Source organism: Meleagris gallopavo, chromosome 1, assembly GCF_905368555.1.
Source record: "Meleagris gallopavo chromosome 1, MGAL_WU_HG_1.1, whole genome shotgun sequence".
Classification (NCBI taxonomy): domain Eukaryota; kingdom Metazoa; phylum Chordata; class Aves; order Galliformes; family Phasianidae; genus Meleagris; species Meleagris gallopavo.
In genome coordinates, this window is record NC_139404.1 from 64,756,515 (window position 1) to 64,772,047 (window position 15,533).

The 15,533-nt window shown below is 42.1% G+C and overlaps 1 protein-coding gene across 1 annotated transcript in view; it reads left to right on the top strand.

The window, feature by feature from the left end:
* Nucleotides 1-1,597: 1,597 nt before the first annotated feature.
* The window catches only part of BCAT1 (branched chain amino acid transaminase 1), a 63,603-nt gene continuing 49,667 nt past the window's right edge, over nucleotides 1,598-15,533 (top strand). The window contains exon 1 of the mRNA XM_003202509.4: nucleotides 1,598-1,939. Within this exon, the coding sequence (XP_003202557.1) occupies nucleotides 1,934-1,939 (6 nt within the window). The 5' untranslated portion in view covers nucleotides 1,598-1,933. The remainder of the gene's footprint in view (nucleotides 1,940-15,533) is intronic.

The following is a 15,533-nucleotide window of genomic DNA, read 5'->3' on the forward strand; positions in this document are numbered from 1 at the left end:
ATTAACACTAGATATCGTAGATACCAAAATTTACATGTTTTCAAAGAAAAATGGATAAATTAAAGAAGAAAACCCATGTGCAACCATTAAACATGAGTCCATCTTTTAGGAAACTGCTATGGCGCAAACACCTTGAGGGTAGGAGAGTATCAGGAAATACCCCTAGATGCTTGTTCTGTTCATGTAGCTTCTGTAGGCCTTGATCCTGTGCATCACCAGAGGCAGCATACTGGATTAAACACACTTTTGGACTGTCACAGTATTGCTGTTTCTACGTCGTGTTTGGAATCTGAAGTTAATTGATGGTGAATGGATTGAATTGCCTCATGAGCACTGAACAGCAGTTATCATAGAAACATAGAATCGGTAGAGTTGGAAGGGAATTTCAAAGGCCATCCAGTCCAACTTCCCTGCAGCGAACAGGGACACCTGCAGCAGATCAAGCTGCTCAGAACCTCTCCAGCCTGACCTTGAGCATCTCCATGGATGGAGATCTGCCACTTCTCTGGACAGCCTGTGCCAGTGCTTCACTACTCTTATTGTAAAAAAACTTTTTTCGTCAATCCAATCCAAATCTCCCCTCTTTTAGCTTGAAATCATTTCCTTTGTCCTATCCCAACAGACCCTGCTAAATAGTCTCTCCTTTTCTTTCTCACACCCTTCCCTGAGATACTGAAAGTTCTCCCCGGACTCTTCTCTCCAGCTGCACAGCCCCAGCTCTCAGCCTGTCCTCACGGGGGAAGGTGTGCCATCCTTAGGGTCATATTTGTGGCCCTCCACTGGACGATATGCATCTGTTTGATGCTTCCTTACTTCTTCACCTTTCTGTCTTGCATCTTTTACTCCATCTTTCTTCTCTCCTAAACAGCTATCACTGTTCCCATGAGCTTTTATTTTGGGTGGCATCATTTATCTGTGTTTCTTTGGAACCCAAACGATTGTAATTCTGTTGAATGTCACTTTCTTACCTGGCTGAAAAAAAAACTAGTAGATATGAGATTTACTGCTGTTTCCATAACCAGTCTCCAGTACCACACAAGAGAGAATTCCCATGCATCACACCAGGCGGAACCTGACACTTCTGACAGCAGAACTGAAACGGAACAGCATTCTACAACTACTCTCAGGCAGATCAGAGAGAAAACGTTTATGAAAACAGTAATGGATTGAAAAGACTGAACTGCAGATCAGTAGAGATGAAAGGAAACACACTGTGAACATTATGCTGGGGTTTTCTCTCAAAAACTCTCCGTAGTACAGGTGCCCTAGCAGTAGGTTGGCCTCTGCCATTCACTACCCTGCCTGCAGCTGCTGGCGACTTGCCTGACGGATGCCCGACCAGAAAGGGCAGAGCTGGTAGAGCTGTAGCGAGGCACAGGGCGGCAGGAGGAGGCCGCAAGGCGCACCCTGGGACGCGTGGCGATGCCGTCTGGCTGCAACTAAGGCCCGCGAGTCCTTGCGGGGTTCCCCGCCAGTGGGAAGCGGAAGGCCGGGGAAGCAGCCGCGCGGTGCCGGCTGCGAGGTGCTCGTTGTCAGCGCGAGCGGGAGGAAATGACTCAGAGCGCGAATTTCTCAGTGCTTGCTAAGGGAGAGGGGACAAAACGACGGCACTGCCCTCGGCACACACGTCCATCCTGCCCCTCCGCTGCCTGCTCTCGGCGAGCGCCGCAGGGCCGGGCCGGGCGGGGCGGCCCAGAGGTGTGCGCGCCTGAGGCGGCAGCGAGGCGGGGCGGTCGCGGCCCCTCGCCGCTCTCCAGCGCCCGCCGCCGCGCGCGCCTCCCTCCCTCCGCCCGCTGATGCAATCGGAGCCCGCGAGCGGCGGAGGCGGCGGCCCCGGCAGCAGCAGTCCCGGCCCCGGCGGAGCTCGTGTGGGGATCGGGCGGCGCGCGGTCCGCATCGCATCGCGCGGGGAGCGGCGCCGTTCGGCAGCACCATGAAGGTAAGCGGGACCGCTTCTCCGCGATCCCTTCATCCGTCCTGCGGGAGATACGGAGTGGCAGAGGGACTTTCCTCGGCGAACAAAGGAAGCGGTGGTTCACGTTTCTGACGCTCTGATGTTGCTTTGCGGAGGAGAATTCTGTCCCCGAGATTTATCGTTTGAGACTCGGAGGCAGGATGCGATGTGGTTCGCTTTCCATGCTGCTTCATTGCAGGCAGCGTACGTGGAAAAGAAATAATGAGTAAGGAGAGGGGGAGGGAGAGCGTATCATTCCCTCCGGGGGATTTCTTACATTTTATTTGTACCGTAGGACTCTTTATGACTGAAAATAAGAGAACCATCAAGGGCATGATCTGCCGGCAGGCACTGCGCCTTCTTATGCCCACGAGGTCTTTATAGGTCTCGGGTCTGCCCTGGTACTAGAACAGACCGCGGGTAAAACCCACTGACGTGTTCAGAGGTTTTGAGTAATTTCGGGGACGGCTTCAGATAACGGAAGAGCTGTTGGGAGTGAATGCTAACGTGAGAGATGAGAATCTGTGGGAACTCTTCTTTTACAGTCATGCTTATATTCTGCTTAGCGAGGCTGATCTGAGGATTAAATGGAAGCCTTGCTTGTCAAGGCAAACGGCATGCAGATGGCAGGGTGCTTCCCACACCCAGGGAACATCACAGCTCCTTTACACCCTGTGGGGCAGCTTCGCAAACGAAAGTCCTTGGGTTTTGAAGAAGGTCTATGCTGGGCTGCCTGTGAACTTCACAGCTGCAGTCTACTCCCACAGTTAGCAGGTGAGGAGAACAAGACTGGCTTATTTGCTGTCCTTGGTTAGCTCTAACAGATGGAATGTGGGTACAACAGGTATGCGACTAGCAGGGATCTCCAGCTCCGTTTTGCTGCTGCTGACAAGCGTTACTCTCATCCCACCCAAGGGCTTGCTAGCGTTGCTCTTCCATGGGTGGGCCTGACAGTGATGCAATGCTCCAACAACGGCAGGTCTGGAGCAGGTGAGTTCTTTGAAGGAGCCTGAGAAGCCCTGATGAGTCCCAGCTCATCTCTGCAATTGGAGAGAGTGGTGGACCAGTGGTAGCAGAAAAGTGATCTGGAACTGCTCAGGGAAAACTCCCAAGTAGCTTCCCCCTGCCAGAATGTGCGGGGCCAGAATACAAGCCTGCCAAAGAGTGAGACATGTCACATTTTATACCTCTTACGTTGTTGTACTTGCTGTGTGTTGAGGAAAGAGGGCTTGATCTTGGTTTCTTGGGGCATTATCCAGCACCTGACAGTAATGTTTTGGCATGCCCATGCAAAAAACAGGTAGCAAACAAGCCATAGACCTGCTTGCTTTTTCACAGCAGTGCTAACTGTGCTATGTATTTTTACTGTGGAAAATACAGTGTGAAGCAACAGCCGCAACAGAAAAAGATCTGTACAGTCCATCACTCTCAAGTTGTGTAGCCTTGGGCAAGTCAGCTCTGTCTGAGCCCTTTACCCTTTATTTGCCTCATCTGTTCAGACTGCAAGCTCTTCAGGGCTATGGCTGTCAGTGTGTATTTGTAAAGCATGCATCAAAGGTGCAGAAAATTACCATTTGATTATCAGTATGTTCTTGAAAAAGAAAAATGAAAAAACCTAACCCAGTACATTTATAAAGGTACCAGTAAACAACAGCATTATTACAACTGCTAATCCCTTCACCTCCTTATTTATCATTTCCTGTTTTTAGTCCCATCCATTCCTTTCTCCATTTCTACCCTTAACTCTCTCTTTCAGTCCTGCTTGAAGGAATGTTATGTATAAGAAATGAATTCTGCTGATGGTTTCTGCAGCTCTGCCTTGTCCACCTATTGCACTGATTGTTGCTGACAGGCCTAGTTCTTCTAGCACTGTGCAATCCAGTGGATGCTCTGATTTTTTCCATAGAAACTGAGTGTTGAAATCTGCTACAAAGTCACATGCAAAACAGAAGATTACAAAATTAGAGGACAGCTTTAACACAGTTGTTATCTTGCTAAACTGTGGGTGAGTAGTAGGTTTGAAGCAAGGACCATTACTGCTGAAGATAGAATGAAGGAATTAAAGGGTTAGCTCTGTTTACAGAATTTGCACAATTTGCCTTCGTAGGCCATCCTCCTGGGAACTGGTATCTTCATGTCACCACAGTGACATACTGTGCACCTTACAATGCTAGATAGTCTCATAGAACCATAGAATGATTTAAGTTGGATGGGCCCTTAAAGACCATTCAGTTTCAACCCCCTGCCATGAGCAGGGCTGCCAACCACTAGACCAGGCTATCAAGAGACCCATCCAACCTGGCCTTTAATGCATCCAGGGATGGGACATCCATAGCCTTTCTGGGCAACCTGTTTCAGTTCCTCACCACCCTCACAGTGAAGAGTTTCCCACTAACATCTAATCTAAATCTCACCTCTTTCTTAAAACCATTCCCGCTTGTCCTGTCACTGTCTGCCATTGTAAAAAGTTGGTCTCCATCTTACTCCTAAGCTCCCTGTAAGTAGTAGAAGGCCGCCACGAAGTGTCCTTAAAGCCTTCTCCAGACTGAACAAACCCAGCTCCTTCAGCCATTCTTCACAGGAGAGGTGCTCCAGCCCCCTGATCTTTGCATCCTCCCCAGGACCTGCTCCAGCAACTCTACGGCTTTCTTGTGCTGAATGCCCCAGGCCTGAATGCAGTACTCCAGATGAGGCCTCATGAGAACAGAGCAGCCAGCAACAATCACCTCCCTCTCCCTGCTGGTCACCCCTCTTTTGATGCAGCCTAGGACACAGTTGGCTTTCTGTGATGCAGGTTTGCACTGCTGGCTCATGTCTAACTTTTTGACCACCAGGACCCCCAAGTCTTTCTTCTCAGGGCTGCCTCAATGAGTTTTTTTCCTAGTCTATACACATAGATGGGATTGTAGCAACCCAAGTGCAATACCTTGCACTTGGTCTTTTTGAACCTCCCTAGGTTCTCCTGGGTTCACTTCTCAAGCTTGTCCATGTCCCTTTGGATGTCATCCCTTCCTTCTTTGGTAAAAAAAATAAAATAAATTATATGTATATATTTAGTCCACATGTGAGCCACACACAGGCCACGAGCCAGCCACATGCAAGCCATGCACTAAGCATTCAAGCCACTCCATACTGATTGTGACATCTGATAATAAATCACGGGTTCTCAACTGTCTCGATGGCTGTGATGCAGAGATTAAATGTGTGACCTTTTCCTTAAATGTCTAAATTCTGGCGATACTTAGGCATAAATCAAAGTAGTGCGTGACCATAATTTGTTAGTCACTGATACGCCTGCAATTTGATATCTCCACATTTTACATTGCGATTAAATGAATGGGTGGTCCCATTTACCTTGGAAACAATTTTATTACTTTATGACTTTGTCCATTAAAGGGGCAGGTAGTGTTACCTCATAGAAAAGAGCACCTGTTGTAGAATGACAATTAGCAAACATTACCATATGCTCCTGCAAATGAAAATCCAGTGTTATGCTTATGGAAAGGTATTTAATGTTGCCCATTGGTGTGTACTAAACAATCCAAAGGAGTTAGTTTCAATTGTTTAATTCATGTTGCCTTTAACACAATCAAGAAGTTTTACCTATGTGCTTTTTGTACATCTTGGCCCATAGTTTATTATTGTTTCTACAAATTAATGTCATAATGCCCTACAAGAGAGTTGCTCATTTACTTTTCTTCCCTTGAGGACTGAAGTTTGATCCAAGTTTTATTTTGGAATATACCCCATGCATTAATGAAGTGCACCATGTGACTTCTTGTAGGTACACAGCTACTGCTTATTCAGTTTCCTTGGTAGAGCATTTCAAACACTTTGATAAAAGCGCTCACTGTAAGCGCAGAAGATAGACTGCTTTTTTCTGGCTTATGAGTGAGGTTTAATTCCATCAGGTGCTAATGTTCACTGAGATCAGGGCCGCACAATCCATGTATGCTTGTTTAATTATTAGGTTGTTGTCTTACAGGTCATCTCTTCTGTAATAAAGACTTGAATTTGTGTTATCCTTACAGAGAATTACCTTTTTTAGACTTTGATGTTGAAGGGCTGAGAAAACTGAACTTCTTCTGTCAGAAGAAGAGACTTTGGGAAGACCTAACAGCTGCCTGAAAGGGAAGTAAAGAGATGGAGCTGGGCTCAGCAATGATACATGGCAGGAGAACAAGCAACTACAGCTTAAACTGAAACAAAAGAGACTCGGGATAGAAAATACTTTGCCCATAATGAGAGTCAAACAGTAGAATGGGTTGCCAAGAAAAACTGTGGTCTCCATCCTTGGGTCTCTCAAAACCCAGCTGGCTAAAGTCCTGAGAAGGCTCTTGTGAGCTCAGAGCAGAGTCAACTCTGGGAGTGTTGGACTAGAGACCTCTACAATCAGATCTTGCCGTGATCTTGGGCTCTGGAAGGAGTTCCTCAGTAGAAAAGCTTACCAACTAAGAGATATGTATTTTTTAATCTAGTCTTAGTCTTTCACACAGTAGTTCAGGTCAGTACATGTTCTCCAGGGCTCTGCTTGTTAGCCTTTTCACAGTTTACAGTGAACTCTGCACATAGATGGTCTTGAAAGTCACCAATATAGACAGATATTTTTTCAACAGGTCATTTCTTTAACATATCAACACAGTAGTAATAATTTGTTCTTCTATAATGCTTCTGTTGTCTTCACAAGATTGCTACCTTATTTCGACCTTTTTTCCCCCCATGGATCTTATTAGTTTAATTAGCATTTTAAGACCTGTGGTACAATTGATAAGTACGCCCAGAAGTGTGCCTGCCACTGAGACAGGGAAGAGGAATGTAGCTCTCTCTTATATTCCTAACACCTTTCCTCAAATTACTGTGATTTTTTTCCTCCATCAACTTTCAGTAGCCAAGGTGGTACTTTTTCATATAAGCAGAATAAATTCTGTTTTTGCTAGATGCTTTCTTATTGCAGTGATTCTATAAAGAAGAATCATTGTAGGAAATGGCCGTAAGAAGGGAAGAAGTATGACAGAGCTTCCAAGAAAGTTGGTACTAATGTTACGGGAATAGCTAAGAAATTCAAGGTCTTCCTCTTACTGCTGATTGATTGATTGATTGCTGCTGGCTTTTTAAATGTAACTTCTTGTTGAAAATAAAATATTGACCAAATTATATGAAGCACCTAAAAGATTAAGAGACCTTGGATTCTTCAGAGTATGAAATTTAAACTATTGGATCTTAAATATAATACATAAATATGCCATATAAAACTGCATTCTTTTACAACAAAATAATTAATTCACAAGGCTTTATAAAACTGCCCATCATTATACAATATATAGAAAATTGCATGAAGTTCACTTGAAATTAGCAGCAATAGTATAATTCCTGTTGAAGTGTGGAGTTTCTCACCCAATTCAAAGCAGTAAAACAATAGCTTTAGTCAAAAGCCAGTCTTTCTGAATACAGCCCTATGCTGTGGCATTAAACTTGGAGAACAAAACCAAAAAAAAAACCCTTAAAACTGCTAAAAAGTATTGCCTGAAGCATAGTGGTGAAAGGAATACTGTGGTTGTGTAATATTGTGAGTGTAATGTGAGCCAAGCTTACTTCTTCCATAGAATGCAGCAGTTGCCGCAGAGGGCGTTACAGCACACAGTGACTGCACAGGCCTGATTTCTGCCACAGCTGTACAGATCCATGCAGACAGAAAAAAAAATAACGTTGTATTCACGTGCTTATATATTAGAGACACTTATGTGTCACGTACATAGCATTTGCTTTCTAAGCATGGAGATATGCTAGTTACCTATTTACATGTACATGGGAACTAAATTGCAGACTACCGTAAACTGGATTAACTGTCTTTAGAAACAGCAGCACAGTTTGGGAGACAAGCGGAAGTAATTTTTCCATCCTAGGAAGTCTCTTGTTTTTGTAACTGTAAGGGAAGTCTGTTCTGTTGCTCAGCTGTATTGGGTTCGGTTCAACTCTTCTTTCCGTATCTTCCTAACTTTTTTTCTGAATCTGTGTTTTTTCTAAATCTCATCCTGTGCTGTGGCCCAGTCCCTGGCCGTATCTTAGTTCTCAGCATTTCACAGGGCTCTGTTGAATACAAAGCCAACTTCTGCAGTCTGTGCCTTTTTCGTATTAACAAGTGTCTGTGCCAGTAGATGATTTGAACGTTTATAGGTTGATGCTCTTCTTGAACCCAGAAACAGCTCAGTAACATCAGCGTTCATTTCTGCTTCTCCAGTGAAGTGAAAATGCTGCATTTACAATTGTTTCCTTTCAGTTCTTCTTTTAAGTGGTTCTCACACAACCAGTGATGTTTTCCTCTTGTCAGTTGGCCAAAATACTTATTGTGAAAGATGCATGAAATTAATGTTCTGTTCTGCCATTCCTAAGTGAGTTGGATTCCAGCAGGACAAATCAGACCCCATTTGAAAGTGTTTTAAGATACCTCTTAGTTTCATAAATTTAGAAGTAATGGAGACATTCCAAGTCAAGAGCACTGATATTCATGTAGGTTGGACAAAATTCTTGGTTCCTGGAGTTGTTATAATAAGTCATTTATCAATTTATAGCATGGGAAGTTGATTGTTGATAGAGATGTTGAATCATAAGAGGACAAGCCTAAAATAACTGCAATAAAAAGAATAGGTCTTCTTACCTTTGAAATATTAAGAAATGGAACTAGTATTAAAGTTATTTTTTCTAATAGAAGCTTTATCACTCTTAACTTGTGATGACCATGCCATAGGTTTGGCAAAGGGCTGGTTGTTTTGTGTTCCTAATGTGAGCTTAATGCTGACACCTCTACAAATACCTCATCTGTGACCAGACTGTTTCAAGGACACTTTTAATGTGCTGAGTGTTATTTTGTTCTTGAGTTTCTCTGGGCACAATCCAGTTTGCTCCGGGCACTGTTGAAAAATAATAAGTGATTTCAGATGAAGTACTTGTTCAGAGGGTGTTTAGAAAGGACATGTAGGGTAACCTTATTGCTAAAGCATGACAGCTAGAATTTTGGAGTGCTATGAAGCGTGATTCTTTCATATCTTTGAGTTGTTACACAGAGGAATATGCACTAAACGGGTGGAGTATCTGACTTTTCTCTAGTCGAGAAGATTTTTACTTCTTTTGAGCTGACATCATCAATGAAATCATCTTCTTGTGGCTTTTTTATGTTGTTCATTTTGTTTTTTTCCACATTCAAGCAGTACTGTAGTTTTGCCTTTTATGGATTGTCATAATCTTCTGTATGACAATTTACACTTGCTTAATGTGGTGGGCTAGACTTACTGCCTCTTACTGAACTCAGAGACTGTAGAACAAGAGAAGTTCTGAGCATATTCTGAGCTGGGTGGCTATCGTGCAAACACGCATTCCTACTCTGCAGGTTGTTGTTGATTTGAATAAGAAAGCAAACATCAGCATAGATACTGTCTTTAAGCATGCTCCCAGGACTTCTCTGCAGGTTAACTCTGTTCCTAGTGCCCTTCATGCAAAGAGAAAGGCTTCAACTTTCTTTCCATTTTGTTTTGTCCCTGTTAATTGAAAATTTAGTCAGTGTTTGAACACATAGCAAAGGACAATCACAAAGATATAACCTGGGCTTTGTTAATAGCCAAGGAGAGATCTCCCATTCCTACAAACCAGTTATGCTCTGTTTAAAACCCAGCTGTGCTAGTAGAGACAGGATGTCAGCAGCCACTACCTGTGTGCTCTCATGCAAGAAGCATTAGCTTCAAGTGAGGAGTGTGCAGCCAAAACCACATCAATAACTTCTGCTTGTTCTTCCCTGGGAAGAGCTGCAGTGGATGTGATGGGTATGTCTGCTTAAGGAAGAGGAGCTGTAGATTCAGTTCCTGGGGAGCTGTGCACGCCCTGTGCCGTCATCTGTCAGCCTCCCCAGGAATTCTCTGAAGCAATTGCCAGCACGTGTTGAGGTGTGCCAACAGGGCAAGCTATGTCTAAGTTTTCTACCTGTATAAGAGAGAGATTTCCTTCATTTAAGCGTTCTGGCTATGAAACCACTATTCATTTGTTAGACTGCGTCTTTTACCTGGAACAAACTTAGAATAATTGCAGGCATTGTGGAGACTAGCCCACCATCAGAATTCAAGAAAAAGCACAGTATTAGCAACACTTTAAGACAAAGTCTGCTGGATTTCTCTTTTTCTGTTTTTTGGGGGTTGTGAGGTTTAGCTTTCATTGTGTATCTCACGTACCTCAATCCACTGCAAGCTTTGAAAGTTCAATCCAGGGTCTTCCTGCAGCGTGTGGCAGCCTTCTAGACAGAGCAGAGATGTAGGTGTTCGCAGCTCTGCCTGCAAGCCCAAACCAGGGTCTGTGCTCAGCTATTTCAAAAGACCACTCAGGTGCCTAAGGAGGCAGATTATTAACAAATTCTCCTCTGACTAGATGTGTGGTTTTGAACTTATTCAGATCCCAGGTAAGATAGCTGCTGCTATGCTTTATCAGCTTCATCTGCTGGACACATAACAGCTAAACAAACTGCTTGGGGAGCAAGGAATGGGCAACAACTGCACCACAAGGTTAATGCAGTTCAGAAATCATGCTTCTCATGCTTTTGCACCGGTGGTATTCGATACTCGGTGATGAATTAAATAGGCTGTGCAAAGTTATCAGGGCAAGATGTGATATCAAGCCAGCATATGTCTGCCCTTTACAGACCAGCAACCACATGCACTGTTGCATAACATTTTATTGTGCTTAGAGTTACTCGAAAGCCAGCTGCATAAGTTACTGGTTTATTATTTCTAGTGGGAGTGTATGCAGGATTTAAAAAGTTGCTCCAAGAGTTTTGTTTGTTTGTTTGTTTTTTAATTATTTCCCCAGAGCTTCTGTTTTCAGTGTGGTATTCATCATTGCTCAGTGTCTTACATAAACCTTTATTCCAGTGCAAAATGGACTTAAATGGGACACGGTCTAAGCACTCAGAGAATAGCTACAAATGACCCTTATACAGGCCAGCGATTCAGGCCAGACCCTGTATTTCTTTTGGTTCCTCAGTAGTTATAAGCAAGCCTGGAAAAACAGGATCGTGACCTTAAGAACAGGATTTCATCTGCTGGATTTTTCTTTAATCATGTCAGTTCTCATATTGGAATTCATTGCTGTATCTGCTGTGTTGTTTTCTTTTTTCTTTTTCTTTTTTTTTTCTTATTGTTTTTTTTTTGGTCACTTGTTTGTTTTTCCACCCTTACAGTCTACAATGATTTATTTTCAAGTCGCAGAAGCTTTGGTCTCCCCCACTAAATTATCTGCTTCCAGTTCTGTACCCTCAGTAGCTCTTCAGACAATGAATTTGTTTGTTTCCTCTGTGAATGCATTCATCTTATTCACATTATCGTTTGGTAATTACATCAAGCCAGTTGCTCTGGTAATCAGCTGCAAGATCTATGTGTATTTTCTACCATCAGAGAACTCATAAGTAAATTTTAAGCTCTATTTCATGCATCTTTAAATCACAGCTGTACTTGACCTTTACAGCTGTACCAGTATACAAAATATGGGCAGTACAATTTATGCTGGATCCCTGAGGAAAATAAGCAGAATAAATTTCATTGTGCTTAGGCTCATCTTTGCTAGTATAACAGTGATATTAATATATCCCACAGATCTGATCAGTATTACTATTAAATCTTATGATGCTAATTTAATACCTGGTGGTGTGGGAAGTTGATCAAAGGAGAATACTAGAGAAAAGGTAATGAACACAAGTTTCTTCATGGTTAACAGCAAAGCTCTTCGACTGTGGTAGCGAAGAGTATAAGGTAGCATTTATGCTCTTTCCTGTTGACAGTGTGATTTAAAAGATCTCCTATCAATGAGAACAGGGCCTGAACACTATAAAACCGTGATGACTGAGGATTTTTTGTTTTGTTTGAGCAGTAACCGTATCACATAGCCATAAGATGCTATCTGTTTAGAAAACAGATGAATTAATTTATAGGCCAAAAAGATCCAGCTGGCTGCTTTAATACGCTTTTCTCTATGCCATTCTAGCAAACAATGCACTCGTTAAAAACCTAATTAATGCTAGAGCAGGCAAACAAACCAACAAAAGAGGCACTTAGCGGCACTGTTCATAGGAGTTAGAGATGGAAGAGATCCATTAGGTCATCTGCCTATTCTCATAACAGGAGAATAGGGCTGTTTTCTGCAGTCAGAAGAGGGTAGTGAACTGAGCAAGGGGTGAGGAGACAGGAGGAGGAAATGGTCCTGAAGACCGACAACACCAGGAGGGTCACAGGAAGGAAAACCAGCAAGGATGGGATGGGCTTAGAAAACAAGGTTAAAGCAGATTGCATTTGCAGGTTATTTGCAAAGAGGATTTCTTTAGAGTGCTTACCTGTTTCTGTAAAGAAAGTAGGATTGTGTGGTTGTGCAGGACATGTATCAGGATAGCACTGACCACTAAAAAGGGCCACTGAACACAGATGTACAGCAGCTTTGTGTTCTGTATTGAATTGTGTTGATGGTAGGCTTTCCGTACTTTCCAAACAGGAATGATCACTCCGTGTTGCATAATTTCCAGCTCATTTTGTTAATTTTCTGAAGTACCTGGTAATTTTATCCCGAAGATTAATAGATCCCTACTCAGGTTCTGCTATCTAATCTGTGAGTTAATAGACTATATTAATTTACAAGTTATTTTGTATTTCTGTAGATCTCTTTTCTCTCCACTAGCCTTCTTGATAAACCAGTTTGTCAAGCGTGCATTTTTTTGGAGTTGCAGAAATAGTTCTCCTTCACCTTGGGTAGTCTTCCTGCCTTTCAGGTGAACAGATGCAAACTTTCTTGTACAATGAACTGGGCATTACTGAGCTCATCCAAATATTAATTTAAGCACTGAGTCAAAGTACTGGCATTCTCTCCTAGACAGGTTTCTCCCTAAAGTGCTGACAGCAGTGACTCTACATTGGCAACATACTCTTCCTTTTATTTAATCTCATGACACCAAATTAATCTGCTTTTAGAATTGTGACATAGCTAGTAATGTTACTAAATATGACTCTTGGACAGATTATCCAAATATTTCCATTGTTTTCTGGTCTCTGTTTTTAGGTTTTTCTAGCCAATAAGTTGTGTTCAAACAATTTCAATTATTTTATTTAAACATAATAAAAACAGTGGCACTTGTTTTGAGAGAAACACATTTCAGTTTATTTAAGCTACTTAAAATACTTTCTATTAAAGCAAACAAACTACTCAAGCCAGAAGATAAGAGCCTGCACAGTCTTTTGGAGTACTTTAATGATAATCTATTTAAATTCAACCTTAATTTATATAGTGCAGCTGTCTTGATTAAAAAAAAAAAAAAAAGAATTCTTGTGTGTTCTAAGTTCTGATACTCTCACACTAATGCAAAATCATAAAGATCATCATTAAATTGTGTGGAAGCTTTATTCTTCTGCTCTACTGGATGCCTCGTATCCAATGTTATTACATTGTGTTACCAACATTAGTGCCAGTTCAAGGAGTAGCATTGAAAGCAGGCATGGTGAGGTGACAACACTCAGCTAACAAGACATCAGTGCAGATATGTCAGATAAGAGTAGTCCTTTTCCATTTCTTTACTTGGAAGTGCAGAAAGCAACGCAAACAAGAATTCTTGGTGAACTAAGTAAAAAGCTAAGCACTGAAATTGCCCATGCTGAATTGTCTGGTTTTTCGTTTGGTTGGATTTTGGTGTTTGTTTGTTTGATTGTTTGTTTGTTTTCTTATTTTTTTGCTTTTCCTTGATGCTGATCTGTGTATACATTGAGGCATATCAATGGAGCAGCTCTGGGATTTGTGCTGTGTTCTGTGAATACATTATTGAAGACTGTCAAGCCAAGAATGCTCCAACCTAAGATACCTCAAAGATAGCTGTTTGGCTTCATAAATGGTTAGAAATACAAGTTAAGAATTAGTCTTCTTGCTCCTTCTGACTTGTTGATTTTGAAAAGTGTAAATTTAAAAGAAGTTGTGAGAAAAAGCTTCTCTATGGTACTGTGTAGTAAGACATGCTGACAAGTTAATGACTCAGAACCTACATGGTGATACTGGCGTAGTAACACATACCTGTATGTGCATGTTTATGTACATACATAAGACATAAAGACACTTAAAAATATTTTTATATTGTGCAGCTGTCCTATGAGAGCTGAGGTAAACAGGCCTGGCTGTTAGATTCCATGAATGAGCTTCCCCAAGCTCTGGAAGTCTTTAATCGTGGTCATTAAGTAAATATCTTTTTAGTTGGTATTAAAAATGGTATTATGTGACTCAGTCCTACAGTAGTATCCAGAATTTCTCTCTATCTGACAGTGAGTGGATCTTATTTTTAGAGCTGTGAGCATCGTTAATGTTGTTTGTTGTTGTTTTTGGTTTTTTTTCCCTGCAAATTCATCTTCTGTGTGTTGTGGCTGCCAAATCATGTTAGCATTTTCTGGGGGTAGATGAAAACTGTTTTAAAGACACAGAGACTCACTGTATGACTGTAGCAGTACACAGAATGTGTGTCATGTCTGTGTGTTGGACTCTTTTACATCTGGAACAGAAGGAAAACTCCAATGTTTATGGCTCTGAATGCAGGAGTACCTGTCATCAGATACTTGATTTGGCTTCCCTTAGGCAGTAGTATACTATAAGATATGTATTAAATTTATTGATCTACTAGATTTCTGGAATCTGATAAGTATTTTAATTTCGCTGTTCTCACTGTGTACATCAGAGCATGAAAGATTTCTTAGACAATTAATAACCAGAAGCAAGCAAAGAGAAAAGCAGTCAGACAATGTTTTGGCTTGGAGAAATGTCTCAGAAAGGTCTTTATTGACAACTGTTTTTCATATGACATTTGACTGAGAAGAATTTTCTTTTCCATCTTCACTGGGGCCTGATGACTGTACAGGACATTCTTGCTTCTCAGTTTCCCTGCATGGAGGAGATGGGGTCACCTTTGCAGAAGGAACTGGACACAACTGCAGCTGTGTATCTCTGACTTATTTGCTTCTTTGTGTTCTTGCCTTCCATGATGAGGCAAGAACTGCCAACAAATGACTACCTCCAGTTCCTTCCTAGGCAGCAGCATGTTCAATTTCTGGTGTTCCTGTCCCTGGCACACGCTTCCATTTTTGTAATTCTGGAGGAAGACTATTAGCTCTGAGAACACTGCCAAAGACAGAAATGAACAATGATGAAGATTGGCAACGCATGAGCTCAGTGGGGAGGTGGAACCAAAAAGATGATGAAGGAGTTTGTGAAACTGCAGGTCTTGAGCTGTTTGGAAAAGCTGCCAGTAACAATTTCGTAGCTGAAAATGTGAACTATAGAAATTACATGCAATATAATTATTTGCTCCTGCCTTGAAAGGTTTCTCATCATTTTCAGTTCTTATTTCATAAGTGAGAACTAGCCTATGGGATAATGGGGTAGCTAAATCCTAAGAACAACAGTTCGACAGAATCACAGTTTTTAGGGTAAGTGATCCTAAATGGGAATGTTGTCATTGGTTCTACCACTGGGTCTCAAAAGCCACCTAGTGTGAGGGCGTAGGAGGAACTTGGACTCACGTGGTCTG